General features: G+C 36.9%; 1 protein-coding gene across 2 annotated transcripts in view; it reads left to right on the top strand.

The window, feature by feature from the left end:
* The window catches only part of NLN (neurolysin), a 38591-nt gene that overhangs the window by 146 nt on the left and 21122 nt on the right, over positions 1–17323 (top strand). The window contains exons 1-3 of one of the 2 annotated variants that reach the window (XM_040090314.2): positions 207–329; positions 11709–11965; positions 14247–14395. In XM_040090314.2, coding sequence (XP_039946248.1) covers positions 11737–11965; positions 14247–14395 — 378 coding nt within the window. In that variant the 5' untranslated portion in view covers positions 207–329; positions 11709–11736. Of the gene's footprint in view, positions 1–206; positions 330–11708; positions 11966–14246; positions 14396–17323 lie in introns of those variants that run through there. The other variant, XM_040090313.2, reaches the window with a different exon arrangement.

Raw genomic sequence — 17323 nt, 5'->3', positions numbered from 1 at the left:
GGCAGGTGGTGGAGCTGCGGGACCCGGGACGGGAGCGGCCGCGGGGGCGGGTGAGGGCGGGGGGTTGTGGGTGAGGGCGGCGGGGGGCAGGGGCCTCCCTGGCCGGACAGCCGCGGCTGACGGGAGGTTCTCGTCCCTGGCTCCAGGAGGCGGGCCTGGCCCCCGGGCTGAGGGAGAGCTGCCGCGGGCGTGCGGGGCGCGCTGCGAGGGGCCAGGCAGGCAGCGGGGCAGGAACCCTGACTGCCTGCGGGGTTTATTAGCCTCAGCTCCTGGAGCGATTCCCGCTGCCTGCCCTCCCTGCCGTGAGCTCCGTTGAGCGCGGCTTCCAGGTGGGCAGGATGGGCGAGGCCAGGCCAGGTCTCCTCTTGGTGCTCTTTGCCTGAGCGAGGCTCGCTGCGAGAGAAATGGGCAGGGACACAATGGATTGAGGGATACGGCTGTAGCGGCGGGGCTCTGCAGCGGGGTGTTGGTGAAGCAAGGCCGGCAACGTGCTCACAGTAGCTTTATAAAAAGGTGTGTCACTACCACACGTTGTAGGACAGGTGAGACAGGTACCAGTGTACCGTCGAAAGGTTTGAAAATAGGGGATTACTTCTTTTCTCCGTAGTGAACACTAGCTCTAAAGGGACCCCAGAAAACCGGTGTGATAGAAGGCTTGTAGTCAATTCTAGGTGGACTAGACAAATGAACATAATTGCTTTTAATTTGGCCTCTCAGTTTTTAATTTTTTTTGACTACATTTGGTAGGAAGCAGTGAAATAGTAGGAGGGTACGTTGTGGTAAAGAGAATGGAGCTGAATTTCAGCGTGAAATGAAGAAGATGGTTGCCTCACATGGTCTTTTGAGCGATGATAGTCGTGTGCTTGCTGCACAAAGTGGGTAGCTTTTTTACTATTGCACAGCCTTTGTTCATGTCAGATTAGGATTATTAGCGGATTAGGGGTATTAGCGGATAGAAAATTAGAATCAGAATGGTTTTGGTTTTTTTAATGAGGCTCCTGCTGCTGTTGAAAATTAAGTGTTTTATTTTCTGGCGCTAAAGAAAGTGTAAATATATATATAAATATTTTAATTTACTTTTTTTTTTTTTTGTACTGTCATTTTCACTGTTCTCATTAACTGTCTTTGTCTTACAGATTTTTCCATCAAAAAGTAGGAAAAAAGGGGGTTTTTGTTTTTCTTTAGATAAAAGGTTTAACTTTGGTTGCAGCTTGCATTTTGACAATGAAGATACCACCTTCTTAAGTAAAAATCGGTAGACTGAGGAATGGTTGCTGCACTTCATTAATTGTGATTTTTTTTCCCCATAAATCATCATTTCAGTGTGCCCAAATAATTGTTTCATTAAAATCAGTATTCTTGAACATGTCATAGTGACCTCTTCCCTTTCAAAAGTTAAGGAGCTGTTCACAGAAATCTTGAATAGGTTCCGTCCCAGATTCTATTTTTCCTGAGGGCATCTTAATGTGAGATAAAAATGACAGTTCTTAGCATGTGTCAAGTATTATGCCTTACATTAAATAAAAAGATGTTAAAGTTTGATTCTTTTTGGTTAAAATAGGCAGCTTTGCAGAAGGAGGTTTTTTTTTTTTTCTTTTTTTTCTTTTTTTTCCCCATTCAGATTCAAAAGATTCAAAGATTTAGATTTAATGCAATAAAATACATGGGAAAAAAGCTGACTAGATTAATTCGGCATAGAAGTCTGTTTACTTTATGAGGATATTCTTATATATGAAAAAAAATAAAGAAGATGCGCTGATTTAAATAATTTTAGTGTCCTAAAATAATTTTCTTGGATTGATGAATTCTGGGGTGTTTCTTTGAAAATATTCAGAATCAGGTTTTGAGTACAAAAATCCATGTACATGAGTGAGACAGGTACCAACATACGGTACTACGTACAGGCATCAATGTAATGAAAGAAAGTGGAAAGAAACTCTGAACACTGTAATTTCTTTTGCTGAGGAAGAAAAACAGCAAGAAACTGAGGCTGGGAAAAGGCAGAAGGAGTAATGGCACTGGAGGGCAAAGAAATGGGAAGAACCTTCATAGTAATTTTCTTATTTCATACTTATAACAATAGTATATCTGTTTGCTTTCATTGAAGTATCAGGTCAAACGCCTTAGAAATGGCAAAGGCCAAACAAGGCATTTGGGACATTTTCTCCTTTCCCATTATCTGTGGGCTGCGTAAACTCTTCTGAATGTTGCAGCAACAATTTTTCGTGTGGTCAAAAGCAATAGCTTCCACCTTTCTAACCACAGAAGGCTCCTGAAGAGTAGTTTGTCTATTAGACAGAATTTGCAGAACAAAATTATTTCCTGGACTGGGTGAGACAAAGCTGTTCAGCTGGCAATATCTGTGGATGCTACTTGACCCATGGAGCACCAGTTAGACTATGCTGAGCAATATTGTTGATTTGAGGATGAACCTGTTTTATCATTCTCACAAGAAAGTAAGAAATGCCTGGCTTGGAAAGATTTTTTTAGAATAGTTTGTGTTAGTTCAAAAGTCTAACCTTTGTTCAGCAGGAGTCAGGATGAGGCACCTTAGAAAACATGTAAGATAATATGTACATTCTGTATAATCTTTTCAGAACAGACTAGGAATTAGGGACTTCTAACACAAAACTGTTCTTTTCATATAATCTTTTATAGAAATCTGTCCAGTGATACCTTTTATATTGAAGCTGGCTCCTAAAACTCTAACTTTCTTGCTGGCCATGTTGAAAGTTACAGGTTAAAAGTTGATCCTTGTTCATTCTCTCTGTCCTCTTCACGATCGTTTAGATCTTTCAAGTAGTTCCTCAGTTGTGTGTCTTTGTTTGTTTGGTCCACCCCAAAGAATCCCAGTCTAGTTAGTATTTTTACTTTTGAGTGGAGTCCATTGCTCGATGCACCCGATTGTTTCTAAGTCATTGTTATTTCTAAGCCCTCATGACTTGGTAGAACAGAAAGAGGTTTTGGCAAGTGGGAGAACAGAAGACAAGAGATTTAACTGTTCAGAGGATCAGAAATGCATGTAGTATTCTTGTGCTTCATGCATACCGTATAATGAATTTCTGTGTTTTGTTCTATTCCACCTCTACTAAATACTGTAATTTCTTTGCAACTGCTTTCTTTGTTGATGTTTTTGTTGAACTGTTTTGTTTCTAGAATGATTAGATGTCTCACAGCTCCTCTTGTGTATGTAAAGTCTGAAGTGCGTGATGTCTATTAAGACTGAAATTCACTTTGTTAGTGGTTTTAAACTTTTCTGTGTTGCCACATTCTTTTTCATCTTTTTGTGGCTGCCTTTAGTACACTGCACGATCATGAGTAAATAAGCATTAGTAAATTTTTTCACTTCATTAATCCCAGCTTTTTGTAGATGATGTATAAAAACATGAAAGAATACAGAACGCTGCATTGAATCCTGCAGGACCCACAGGTTGCATAGTTCCATTCAGAAAAATAAGCAGCCATTTGTAACAGCCCAGTTTTTAAAACAATTTACCTACAAGAGGATCTACCTTTTCATGTCATAGCAGCATAATTTCTTTAGAACCTTTTGGTAAACAGTCTGTGGAGATAAAATGGGTTATGTTAACTGAAATATAGATTTGTGAATCTGATTTTTTTCTCTGTAGAGGAGACTTTTTCAGTAAATATTATCTGTGTTTAGATAGGTTAGGGAAGGCAAGGTGAGGATGGTGGCAATTTTACTTGTTTCTGAGCAAAATATTACTGGGCACATGTGCTTTTCATAGCATCTCTAACAGACACTTTTAATTTCTGCAATATAATGTTAAGTAAGCAAAGTTCTTTGCCATATTAGTTATGGTGGAACAGTATTTCACATAAGCTGCAACCAGGCTACGAAGGACAGTATTACTAAATTGCTTTTCACTCAAAAGCCAGAGAAGAAAGCAGGCTTCATTTCCTTTCATAATTTTTGGTGTTGAGCAGGCTGTTGGGGATTTTACAAGTACTGAAATGAACATGGCATGTTCATAATGCACAGTCTTCCCAAGGAGGTGGGAAGATGGATTTAAGATGGTAAGCTTACTTAAGATTTAAGTAAGATTAAGTCATCATCTGCTATGAAGACGCAGAGTTTTCCAACTAACTAGTGATGGCAAGGGAACATTTCTCATTGCTTTGACTGTATGAGACAAGATTAGCAAAAAATCAAAGCATATTTCCCTGGAAGAGGCTGAACTGATTAGCCCTGGGTATAAATTAGAGAAAGTATTTACAAACTTGCAATGTTTTTCTCTGTCCTGCAGTACCAGCTCTTCTCCAGACAGAGTCAACAAGCTGTTTCTCATGCACTAGTTGATTGCATTCAACTACTGAGCTATTCTGGGAGCGTGTTGTTTGCACTAAACAACTTGTGCTTCACCTGCAGTTTATGGCTGTCATTATGGAATATGATACATGCTTATGCAGCAGCACCTGAGAGAGCTGTAGGACCTTAAAAGCATTTTTTTTTCCCCACTGTGTTTCCACAGTTCACCTGATAGTAGAACCAAAAAAATAAGACAACCGTAATTAACGCCTTGTGCCTCAGACTCTGTACGATTACTTTCTGATGCGTGTGAGTGTTGATAAGAATATTCTTTCCTGAGATCCTACAAGCAAGTTACATTGATGGAGGTTTGCTGTGACACACAATGGATAAAGTTCACAGAATGCTGGGAAACCTAAATTAGTAGCACTAGTAATTTGTGGTTTGGGGGTATGTTGGGGTTTTATTAGTTTGGTTTGCTGGTTGTTGGATTTTGTTCTGTTTTTTTCCCTAGAACCTTGAATACCATAATTTTAGAGATTAGACACTGCAGAAACCATACCCTAGCATTTCTGTGTGTTCCACTGCAGACTACTCTGTGGAAATCCCCTCCCTATGTGAAAGTCAATCAGACCAGTTTCCAAATTCCTTTTGTTTAAGGACTCTGAGAGGGAACTGGTGGGAAGGGCAGAAGAAGTAAGTAAGTTGTATCGTGTTCGGGTACACTGGTTTGAGTTCCTATTTAAGATCTGAGCTTTTTTGTTAGCTGCCATGGAGCGCCTTTTCAGTTAGCTTTCTTTGTTAATTCTGTTGGAAAACCGGTAAACATTTGTTGTCAGATAATAAGGTCATGAGCACTGAGGGTAATGAATGTATCAATAAAGATTTTTAAATATTTGGGTGACTTGTAGTATTTTTGACTTGCTCATTTAAATTGGAAGGGCTAAAAGTATAGTTAATGTAGACTGTACAGTGAACTAAGCTGCTGAGATTTTTTTTCTTAAAAGTGTGGTTACAAAGTTAGGGTTTAGTGTCAAAAGCTGCTAGATTTTCTATTTCTTCAAATGCAGCTTAAAAAATCAGTTTCTAATGGCCGTTATGGAACTTTAAATTCCATAACTAAACATGCTATCCTTTTGCTACAGTAAGATATGTCTGTGTCTAACACAGTTGCAACACAGAGCCAAATATTTTTCCAAGGAAAATGGAAAATTCCTGGGAATTCAAGGCATGTATTCGCTGTTCCATATACTGTTAGGAGGCAAACAGATGAGAGGACTGAGAAGTGAAATGGAAAAAGCACTTCATATTGTCTGTCAGGAAAAAGTGATGATTTGTATTGAAGGGTTATGGTTTCATTTCTTTGGCTAAGCTGAAATAATGTTGCCCTGTAATTAACTTTGAGCCATTTAGCTCTTCTGGTTCTGTCTTGGGATTTTTTTTTCCCATTATTTTACCTTGTACTATCCAGTTCTCTTGTTTTGGTTGGTTTTGCCATTGCTTTACTATAAGATGCGCAGATGGTTCTTGTCCGAAGTTGTGTCAAAACTGAAAGCAATATGAAAGTATATTTAAAATTCAAGCAAAAACCAAGAATCTCTAACTAACACAAATATTTTAACCTGTTAAATTTATATAAAGCCCATTCTGTGAAATAGACCAACTGTAATGTACGTTTATATTAGATACTGCTGAATACTTGTGATTTGGTTTTGATATCCTTAATTTGATTTTTTTTTTTTTTTAATTCCATTTTTTGTGAGGCTTAACTGTTAAAAACTTTACCTAGACCATGCCTGTCTGCTGTCATTTGTATATATTTGGTAGCACTTGACTCTGACTTCCAGGGAAATGCTGATGTATGGCATATCGCTCAAGTACCAAATAGCTCATCCTGAGGTGAGCTGTCAGTTTTTATATTGCCTTAATAGGGTGTGTCTAGCTTTTTGTTTTGTTTTTCATTTTGGTGAGGCCGCTAGGTGGAGTCAAAAGATTGAGCCCCTGTGGATATTGATTTGCAGGTAATTGGTGGGTACTGTCTTCACGTACACAGTGCTGCTTTCCAGCATGCAGCACTGCCTCTCCTGCAGCCTGGGAGACCAGGAAGTGTTGCTTAGCTAAGATATGATGTTTCAGAAAATAGAAAGACCGAAATGTTTCTCTTGAATTTGAACGCTATTTAAATTTTCATACTGTATGTTACTGATTGAAAAAGTTGTTCATGGCATTAGTGGCGATTTGGAAATCAGGTCTCACTTACATATCCGTAAGAATGTCCTCTGAAGATATAGGTCCAGCAAGAAAAACGTAATTGTATTTATTTGTACTAGAGTATTTAAGAGCTCGATGACTAAGTTCTTTGAATTTGCCCACACACACGCACCCACACCGCACTCCATCTCTCTTAAGAATCTTGGCTCCCACTTCACCTTCTAAAAGCTGTTGTCTCAGCTCTGTCTTTGTTGTCTTTTGTCAGGAGAGAATATAGTTTTACATCCTGCATGAATCCAATATACCTGATTTTTGTGTGGCTACGTGGAACTCTCAAATGTATTTGCAAGTACAATAAATTGATATGTATATATTTTTCCCATAAATATATTAGTTAATTTACTTCACTCTGTAAAGTTATACTTGTCATTGTAACTAATACTGTTTAGGTGAAGTTTAATTTGAAAACTGAAAGTGCCATTAAAGAGTCTTCGATGGAAGTAAAACTATCACTTTGTAATCAGACATAAATGAGACAGCAGGCTTTGTATTATATAGTGATTCTCACTACTAGGAGCATGTTGGGTTTTGTCTGTATTTTCTAAAGCTGGTGCTATGCCTCCCTGCTGCTTCTTCACAGATTGTGGCTTTCTTATTTTATTTTAATAGTGCTAATGGAACATGCCAACAAAAGGCTGCTTGGCACATATTTCAGTCATGGAAAATGTTTCTAAGCAAAACCAGAATTACATAAATGCTTAGTATGTTTAATATACTGCACAAGTTAAAAATCAAGTCTGTAAATTCAATTGCATTGTTTGTCTTTGTAGCAGTTATGTTGGCCACCGTATTGCTGTAATAGAGTATTATAAAGGTTCTTCCCCTTTCTAAAATCAAATCAAATTTATATTTTCCAGAAGCAGCGAGTAATCAAATTGTAGATTTATTGGTAAAAGAAATTACCTGGCATTCTGCAATTATTGCAGTCTGCAACTTAGAAGCTTTGCTTTATTCTTTAAAAGCCTCTGGTAGAAGTAGCTACTAAGTTTTTAAGTGTTATTCAACTTACTCTGCTTTTGGTAGAAAATACCATTCCTACTGCCTTTGAGACTGGCAGGTTAGCTGTTTTCACAAATTATGTTTTCACAATGATTTGTGAAAAAAGCTGTGTCTGTAATAATCTCTGTTACAAGTAAAAGTCCAAATGGAACCTTGTGTGCTTTTCTTCCTGATGTTCTCCGTAATGGATGAAGCACTGCACAAATGCATAAAATATTTGTCTGCCCTGTATGTCATTCCCTTGACATTATCAAATACCATAGGACTCACTCCAGAAAAAGGCCAGTGCAAGTTGTCAACAGAGGCCCGTTAGATATTTACTGTAAAAATACAATATAAATATAGTTGTGTTAATTTTGAAGGACCTCACAGAAACACAGGGACTGGAAGGGCATTTCAAGGGATGATCAAATCTAGTCCCATGCTACCTTAGGGGACCAAGTAACATAAATAACATTTTGTAAGCTGGTCAAGCACCACATTATAGAGGTGTTTTTACTTGCTGGGACTTACTGGACATCTCTTTTAGAATCTCACCACCCTGATGCTTGCAATTCTAGCTTTCATGAATTCCAGACCAATTTATTTATTTTGTTCTTATGCCTGTATTGCTTCTTAGCATCAATAGCTCTTTTTACTTTAGGACATTTAAATGGTATGCTCAGTGACAGCATTCATCTTGAGATTATCTTTACTAGATGAAATTAATGATTTCATATGTGCTCCTAGCAGTAGTGCAAATTTAGGTTACTACTGACACTTTCTACTTTACTGACACTTTGTTTAGGCCAACACAGTTGTTTTGAAGTCATTCTCCAAATGGGTGATGGGACTGGTTAGCTGGTAAAAATCTACCACCTCTGGATGTTTTTGGTCCACTTTATTTTTCACCTATATGCTGTCCTGATTATTTGTATGACCCTAACAACAGTTGTGCTGATGCCATTGATGTAGTGAGGTACAGGGGCAGAAATGAGCAAGGGAGGGAGGAATGTCATAAGGAAGCACTATTGCTGGACATGAACCGTATACTTAACCCAGGCTTGTTTAGATACCTCTAGTGCTCTACTCTACACCAGAGAAAACTGAGTATGGTAGCTGAAACAGTTTGAACCAAACAGTTCATGCATTAGCAACAACCTCTTCCATCTAATTTAAACTTAATCAACTTCTGATTGCCAGTGCAAGCTGTAATTGGCTCTTCTGTAGCGTTGGTGCTGTTTGCCAAAAGCAAGTCTAAAATAATATTTTTACCTGCTTGGTTCAGTGTTTGAAGAAAACTCTTTGCTGTTGCATCTGGTTCCTAGCATTATGAATATAACTCATATTCCAGTTATACATCTGGGAAGTTAAAGGTTCCCTCAGTGATACAATTTAATATTTTTCTCCCTAATAACATGACAAATGTAACAGCAGAGTATTTTTGAGCTTATTATTTTAGTTACACTCTTCTTTTGTGTTTCTGATTATAATTTTTAATCTTAAAACATTGCAGTCTGATACATGGAGTTTTGGGAATTTATTTATTTATAGTTTTATGTAGATAAATATTTCAAAACCCTAAGCTATGAAAGAAATGGCCAAGACTTCACCTGTGAATATATATTTACTTGCACAGTTTTTTATTAAGCTGATGTTAGTTAATTTGGCTCTTAGTAGAGTCTGAGTGACTGGTAGCCAGGTAGCAACATGTCTGCAAATGATTATTTGAAGAATTATGTGTAGCAACTGATTTTATGTGAAATGTTATATTACAGTTTTTGAAGGCCCACCATCTCATTTGGTGATGAAAAAACCTTCTGATTTGTACTGTCTTTTTTGAACTATATAAATTATTGTGTCTTCCTAACAGCAAAAAAGCAAACAGGATATTGGCATTTCAAAACTGGGCAGTTCTGTGTTCTCCTGTTTCCAACAGGTAGTCAGCAACTTGCTGATATTTATGCCTATGATTTTTACAGCTCTCAAATGTATAGGTATATTCTTAATTAAACTAGCCAATATACTAAGAAAATCAAGTGGCATCTTCTTTTAGTATTTAAAAATAGTGTTCTCTGGTAATCTGAGACTTTACATGCCAGTTTATGAACTCAGTCCAACTTTAATTATTAATAATTCTTGTTGACAGGCTGAAATTGATGTAATATGTTGGTGCTGTGACTGTTTTAGCATTTGTTTTGGATGATATGCAATTGGTCAGTGGCAGGGCTGTGTTGTCTGCATTTCTATGTGAAGATACCGAACAACCTCTTTAAAAAGAGTATCTGCTTTGTATCCTTCACTTTAGCATACTTACTTTCATGTTGCTCAGGCTGTTATTTCCTTTGACTCCACTTTTATTTTGACTTCAGTCTGAAACATTGTGTAGTCTTTCTGATGTTCTTGGGTGTGGGTGGTGTGAGGTAGAGTTCAGACTGAGGAGCTTCCCCTTTACCTCCCAAGAGGTTTTACAGACCTGTGCTAGTGGCGTGTGAAAAACTAGACACAGGGCAGTCCACTGAGAATCTGTTAATGACTTAATGAGGTACTGTTCTTTAATGGATTTGTAGATTCAGGGTAGAGTTCAGTAGATTTTGGGGATGGGAAACTAATGCATTTCAAGAATGTTATTACTTAAGCTTTTGCTTTCATGACAGCAGCCTCATTTATTCTAAGCTTCTATTTGAAATTCAAAGTTTCAGTAGTCCAGTGAAGAAGTTACTAAAGTCTTTGTGCCAGAACTCAGTTGGTATCAGAGAAAAGGAACAGAGGTAGAACAAATGTTTTTTATTCACACTTCATTTTGAAAGTGAAATCGTCAGTATTCTGGACATTGATGTTTCTGTATGCCACTAAAGGAAAAAAATAAACAACTTGCCTACATTGGAATGGGAAGATTTGAAGAAACTGTGGTAACAAGGAAAAATAAAGTCTCAACATAAAGCAGAGGTAGAAAAGTTGTCTGTTTTTTATCTTGCACCAAGTAATTTTGCTTAGGCTATTTCTAGAGAAATTCTATTACAAAATTGCAAGACTTTTGACAAAAAGTTTTGCCTTCCTTCAAACAGAAGCCATGTGTGCAGCCATTCTCAGTTTGTTGGCATTTCACTCTTCTGCTTTGTTATTCCTTCGGGCTGAAATTGGCTGTCTTCTATGCACGCTCCCTGCATTGTATGCCAAAACCTCTCTGTGCACTAATGCACATACCAAACAGGTTTTACAATAAAATCAATGCAGGTACAGTGGCTGGTGTTAAGAGAAAAAGTTACCTAATGAATTAATGTAAAACAGTGTTAAGTAAACATCCCTTTATTAGCAAGACCTCTGTGTATTTCTTTAGTTATGGTTGAAAATTTTAAGTTGTCATTATTACCATAAGAACATACTTTTTTTTTTTTTTTTTAATGATGTGGCTGAAATAGGGAGACAGATAATAAGTCTCTCACAGCCAGGGATCCTCCTATGATAGTGAACACTGCAGGAAGATCAACTACTTGAATGCAAGCCTAATTTTAAAGAAGCTGAAATACAGTTGAATAGAACTATAGTTGATAGATCATTAATACATAAAACATAGTTAAAAAATGTACCTCTTCTGGTAAAAGAGTGAAACTGTCTCTTTAAAATCCAACACAGTTAAAGGAATAAATTTGCCAGTGGGTAACAGCTAGAAGGTTTCCTCCCATGCTGATTATATGGCAGACATCCTGTATAAAGTTATTTGCTATAATGAATGTAATCAAATTATATTTTTTTATGTCTTACTTTGTGCAGCTTTGCAGTTCTTGTTCTTTGTCATCAGCAAATCACTATGTGGGTTTTATTCCTTACTTCAAAAATGTTAATCTATCTATTTCTGTAGAGTTCCGGTAACTGCAATGCTGTTTTCCTTAGAAGATTGAGTCATAATTTAATCTGTATGGCTTTGTCATACAAAATATCAAAGTTTTTGTCCCAGTTCGCACTTAATCATCCTCAAAATGGAAAAGGTAGAAGACAGATTTATTTAAAAATTAGACTTAATTGATAAAGATAACACCTCTAAAAAGGACTTTGTTCTTCTTCCTAAAAATGTTCTGATGCTAGATTTTTAATATTTACGTAAACTGTAAATATTTTTAATATTTACTGTAAACTGTCTCTTGAACAGGAACCTTTCTGTGCAAAGATAATTTTTTTTTACTTTCAGGTCCATTGGGCCACGGCTTGTGTTGAGAATGACATTAGGAGCAGAAATTACTAGCCAGCTCAAGGCTTCTTCATCCATAGCGTCAGGACGAAACCTTTTGAGATGGGACCTGTCACCAGAGGAAATTAGAACAAGAACAGAAGAACTTATCAGGAAGACAAAGCATGTATATGACAGTGTTGGGATGCTTGAAACTGAAGAAGTAACACATGAAAATACTGTACAGGCCTTGGCAGATATAGAAGTCGAATATGCAGGTTAGCAGGTGTTTTCTGTATTTCTTTGCATGAAGCATTCCATCTGCACATAAGGAAACATGGAGAAAAAATAGCTGTTTCTTCCAATTTTTATCTGTGCTATTCTTGTGTAGAATGTGTAGAGGCCTCTCAGGAGTCGTCAGGTCCCAGTAATCTTGCAGGATTCTCCCAGAGAACTGCATTAGTCGCTTGTTTTGGTTTTGCATGTGAAGCTCCCCACAGTTTAATTTCCAGCCGTGTGCGGCTGCCAGGGGACACCGCAGCAGTGTAGGCTGCAGCATCTGTGGTATGTGTAGTGCATCACACATGGTAAGCAGTGTTTTTTTCAGACACTGCGGAATCTGACACAAGCAAGCTGAACGAAGTAATGGAAACGTTGATAAACTGCTAGTGGAGAAAATGTGGTGATGAGGAATTTTTGAATGTGCTATTGAGAGAAGACTTCTTTACTTGCTCATATTTAAATTCTGGCCTGTGAGGTCTTGAAGAATGCAGGGAAGCATTGGTCATGCAGTCACATCTGGATTGTTCTGAATGAATTATCAAGCCATACCAACATGTGGGTGCAGTTTAATGATCAAACACAGGTCATTCAGTTAATTTGCTAATAATTGTCAGAGGAGATGGGTAAAATGCAAACTGCAAATTGGGTGCCTTCTGTTAAGAAAAACCTTTTGGATGGTGGCTGCATTACTTACGAAACATTGAGTGTAATAGATGTCAAATTATTTTAAGTACTCTAAAAAAATCTAGCCACAGAGGTGCTAGAAACAGCCACCTTGGCTTGGAGCAAAATCTTTGACTAGCAAAAAAAGCGCAGCTGGCATCTCAAATCTAATATTAGGCTGGATTGCACATTACTTAAAATTGCACAGCCAGTGAATTGGCTGGAATTTATTCTGGCATACTCAGAAAGACAGTAATCTTCATTCAAAAAGCCTTCTGCCAGATTGCATTTTAGTTGTACCAATGTACCAACATACTGATTTGGTATAACTATTGTAAATCTTTTCACCAGAAAGATTTACAGAAGGAAAATCTGTGTTTGACTCAGAAAACAGCCATCAGCTTTTCAGCATAGCCACGAAGACTTGATGGAAGATGTACTTTTTTCACTACATACTATTGCAGTTGTGGGTCACATTTAAGCTTTTAATGCTAATCTTCAAAGCTGTATGTGTAATTATCATAACCTGCTATGAAACAGCCCATGGCATATGAGACAGGTGTATTACCACAGCAAGACTTCAGTAAGAACCTTGGAATTTAAGGCCTGTGTGTCCCTTTCACATAAAAGACCTACCCCTGTAACTGCAACTTATTATTCGAAAAGACAAAGATGACAATAGACCTTAAATTTCCCTTGGAAGCTGCCAGAATTCACTTTATAGTTTTGAAACATCTTGGCATAAGGGCAGGAGGTGAACGGGCATGTTTCCAATGGAGTTCAAGAAGGATCACATGCCCATGGTTGCATTTCTGAATCTGTCTCAAAGCTTTATAAAATGGCTGCATATCACATAAAATTGCAAAGCTTTAAGTCAGTCTAATATGTTGTTACTATAAAATCTACTTTTGGAAAGGTAGGTGGTAGAGATGTTGTAATTTGATTTTCAATTAAACATATTCATTTCTATTTTAGGATATCTATTCAATGTCATTATAAGATGTAATATTCCTTTAATAGCAAAGATTTCTTAATCTCGAAACTATATTCTAAGAAAGTAATATTACTCAGCTTCTAATGTGTGGAAGCTCAGAATGCATGGACACCATCTTCCCTGATTACCATTTTTTTTTCTCTTTAAGCACAGAAGAGTACTGTACATAGGGATTTGACACAGTGCTCATAACAATGTAAAAATAACCAGGACAGATGGGCATGTTTGAAAGACTCAGAGCTTCTGACTTAAAATGCTAACATGGAAGCGTCTGTGCCAGCTACAAAAAGTCAGTCTAGTCAGTCTTCACTTACATGACTTTTGGAAGATGAAGCATTTCTAATGTATTTATATACCATTCAGCTGATTTTGTAGAAGATGATGGGATAATTTGGCTTGAGGTTTAGAAATCTTCTGTAAAACCTTTATTTGTTACAATGGTGTGTGGTTTTGTCCTTTCACCTATTCAGTTTTATATTACATGTAATCACTTTATTTGCTATATGTGTCAAGATGCTTTGGATAATTTTTTATGCCTTTTATAAATGTCAGAAGAGGGAAAGTTCCCTATCCTTAAAGCATATCTATCCTTCTGTGTTCATTGCTTCTTATTTAAACAGTAGAAAGAAGCATGTTGGATTTCCCCCAGCACGTCTCCCCTGACAAGGAGATACGCTTAGCAAGTACAGAAGCTGACAAAAAACTGTCAAATTTTGATGTGGAGATGAGCATGAGAGAGGACGTGTTTCAGAAGATTTTTTATTTACAGGTAAATAACAGTATGTCTGCACCAGTTGTAACAAGTATCTAAATTTATCTAAAATTAATTGATAGACACAGTGCTTTTCAAGATGACTTTGTGTTTCCTCTGTGTCTGTGCCACTGTTCTGTGTCTGAGCACTGTTATACAGCAGAAAACAGTGTATCAACAGTGTATCAATGCTGTTCCTACTCTCTGCCTCTCATATCTAGATTTGTGCATCCTTTTCTCTCCATTGCAATTTTCTCTCCATTGATTTTTGTCTAGTCTTCCAAAGAACTGATACAAGGAATCTGAACTAAAAGAGGGAAACCTCTTAGGAAAAAGTATTTTTGTTTTCTACTGGCTGAGCTTGTTCCAAGTGGGAAGGAAGAAAAAAGGCAATGCAGCAGTGTACTTATATTGGCTTATATTGCTATTGAAATTGTGTCCAAAATTCTGCTTTATTGGAAAGGTTGAGAATTTTGAATTTAAAAGTTGTTTCAAGTTATGAAGTTAAATGAGAACATATAAATGGGGTGTTTCCTCTGAAATTACGCCTTTGGTGAAGCTAATTAAAGACAACTACTTTGTATCCTCTTCATTTGTTTCTTCAACCTCAAAACAGTGTTAAAAGATGCATTTACTGTTGAACTAGTTTCTATCCCTTTTGTGTTTCTCCTTAGCTTCTCTTTTAATCGAGCACCTATAGGTATCTCATATTCTTTGTACTGTTTATTTTGTAGCTCAAACAGAAAGAATATTTGGTTTTGTTCCATTGTCTGGTGACATTTAGTAATAATTTTCTTAAAAGTGCAATATAAGTATAATACAAGGAAGCTATCTTACGTGATAATGAAAGAATATATGTTTTTCTATGTTTTATATATGATTTTTTTTTTTTTCTCTCAACCTCACTGATTTTTAATCTTCTTGTAATGCTCATAGGATTTTGGAGCCCTGTTTCTTGGAGTCACCATGTGTGTTTCTTGCAGGCTTGACTGGGAATCAGAATAATGCTTGCAGAACCGTACTAAAGTGCCTTCCATTACCATTGTCTTCTTTTGCTGTGTTTTCCAGGGAAATTCTCAAGTATTCTCCTCTGGCTGGGTATTTTTGTTACATGTTTGTGGATGTATATAATAACTCCATTTTGAGTATGTTCTGTTGTGTGTTTGCAGATGGTGCATTGTGTTGATTTCCCCCCCTGTACTTTATGTTGATTTTTTTTCTTCTTCCCTTGCTCTGTTGCTAGTAATTAAATGGCTTGATTTATATGTATTATCCACTGTGATTTTCCCCACCCTCCACTATAGAATGCACAGATATATTGAGAACTAATCTAACATATCTGTGTATCTATCTATTCTTAATTTACAGAACTATCTGACAATAGGTAGTGAAAACTGATTGCTATTATTCACTACTATTACTTTCTTAAATTTTGTTTTTCATTTGGTGTTTTCCTATTTCATTTTCCTTTGCAGTAATTGTTGACCTTTATAACAGAATATTTGATTAAGTCTCCATTTAAGTTTTTAAGAAATTTTTCTTAACTGCACCATGCAAGCATGTTTTAGTCTAAGTTTGCCAGAGATGCAACTTCCAAGTATATATCCATTTTTAGTAACTCTGAAAGTGGTAAGAGCTTTGCTCTCAAAAAAAAAGTGAAATTTCCTTTAGTGCCAGACTGGTCAAATATTGCTATTTCCAAATCATAAAGTTCTGGTTAATTTTTGCTAAATTTTTAACACTTCCTCTTATTAGAAACTCTCAGTTAAAAAGTCAGGCACCAGGAACTCCTGAAAAAAGAATTTCCACAAAAAGAATTCAGATTTTGGCTGAAATTATTTCAGCAGTTCAAAAAAGCAGTACACAGTTGGTTTGAATCAGGTTTTTCACAGTCTCACTAGGGAAATCCCAGGGAAATAATTCAGGTAGATTAATTCAGTTTCATGATCCTTCATGGGGTCAGATGAAAATGGAGTGAGGAGAATGAGGGCCCTCACACTTCCATGTTATTTATAACACAGCATACTAAGAGATGAGCACTTGACCTCAGTGGCATGCAGAATGTTTTAACTCCCCTTAATGGGGATTACACTTTTCTAAGTTAACAATAATACTCTTTCTAAATTATGCTTACTTGAAGAGCTGTTCATGGGGGGAAATGTTTGAGGTTTCCCCATTGAATTTAAGAAGATACTAAAATAATGTAATCACTTCCTTTTCCCCACACATTAGGGGGAAAAAATTCCACATAAAATTATGTTGTTCAATACGCTCCATATCTTATTCTTTGAAAATTTTGTACTTTGAGGTTTGAAACTTGGAATAAAGGTGAAATTGGTAGTGAAACCGTCATTTTAAATTTTGTTACTCATAATGTGCACATGCTGACTAGTAGAGGCATGCTCAAGAATGTTGCCAGTCTTCTCCACCCACATGCCCTCAGGAAACAGCCTGATGTAAAGAGCTGCTTCAGGTTTTGTTCTTGGAATTTTAAGTAGGTTTTGTTTCTTACTCTGTCTGAAGGTTTCTTCCTGGAATAAAGTAGCAAGATTCTCCAAAACAAGTATGAAATGTTGTATAAAATCGTCAACCATGACAATCTAAAAAGTTCTAGAAAGTTCCCAAATTTCATATGTGTAATATATTCAAGATGATGGTCCTTGTGCATCCCTTCCAACTCAGAATTTTCTGTGATACTGTTTTATTTTTATCACTGATAGTTTGGTTCTGGACAAGACAAATATGCTCAAATTGTATGCCATCTGATATCCCTAACTGACACTTCTAATCTTTTGGGGGTTTTTTGGTTTTTTTCAATCCTTCTGGCTTTTAGGGTACAGTGTAATCTCATAGCACTGATTTTCTTCAACTACATAAAAGAAAGCTATCTCTACAGAAGAAGCCTAAGTACACTGTGAACTGAAGTGTACTGTAAACTGAAAGGGC

Source organism: Hirundo rustica, chromosome Z, assembly GCF_015227805.2.
Source record: "Hirundo rustica isolate bHirRus1 chromosome Z, bHirRus1.pri.v3, whole genome shotgun sequence".
Classification (NCBI taxonomy): domain Eukaryota; kingdom Metazoa; phylum Chordata; class Aves; order Passeriformes; family Hirundinidae; genus Hirundo; species Hirundo rustica.
The sequence above is the reverse complement of the archived record's forward strand: the minus strand, read 5'-3'. Positions and strand labels throughout refer to the sequence as shown.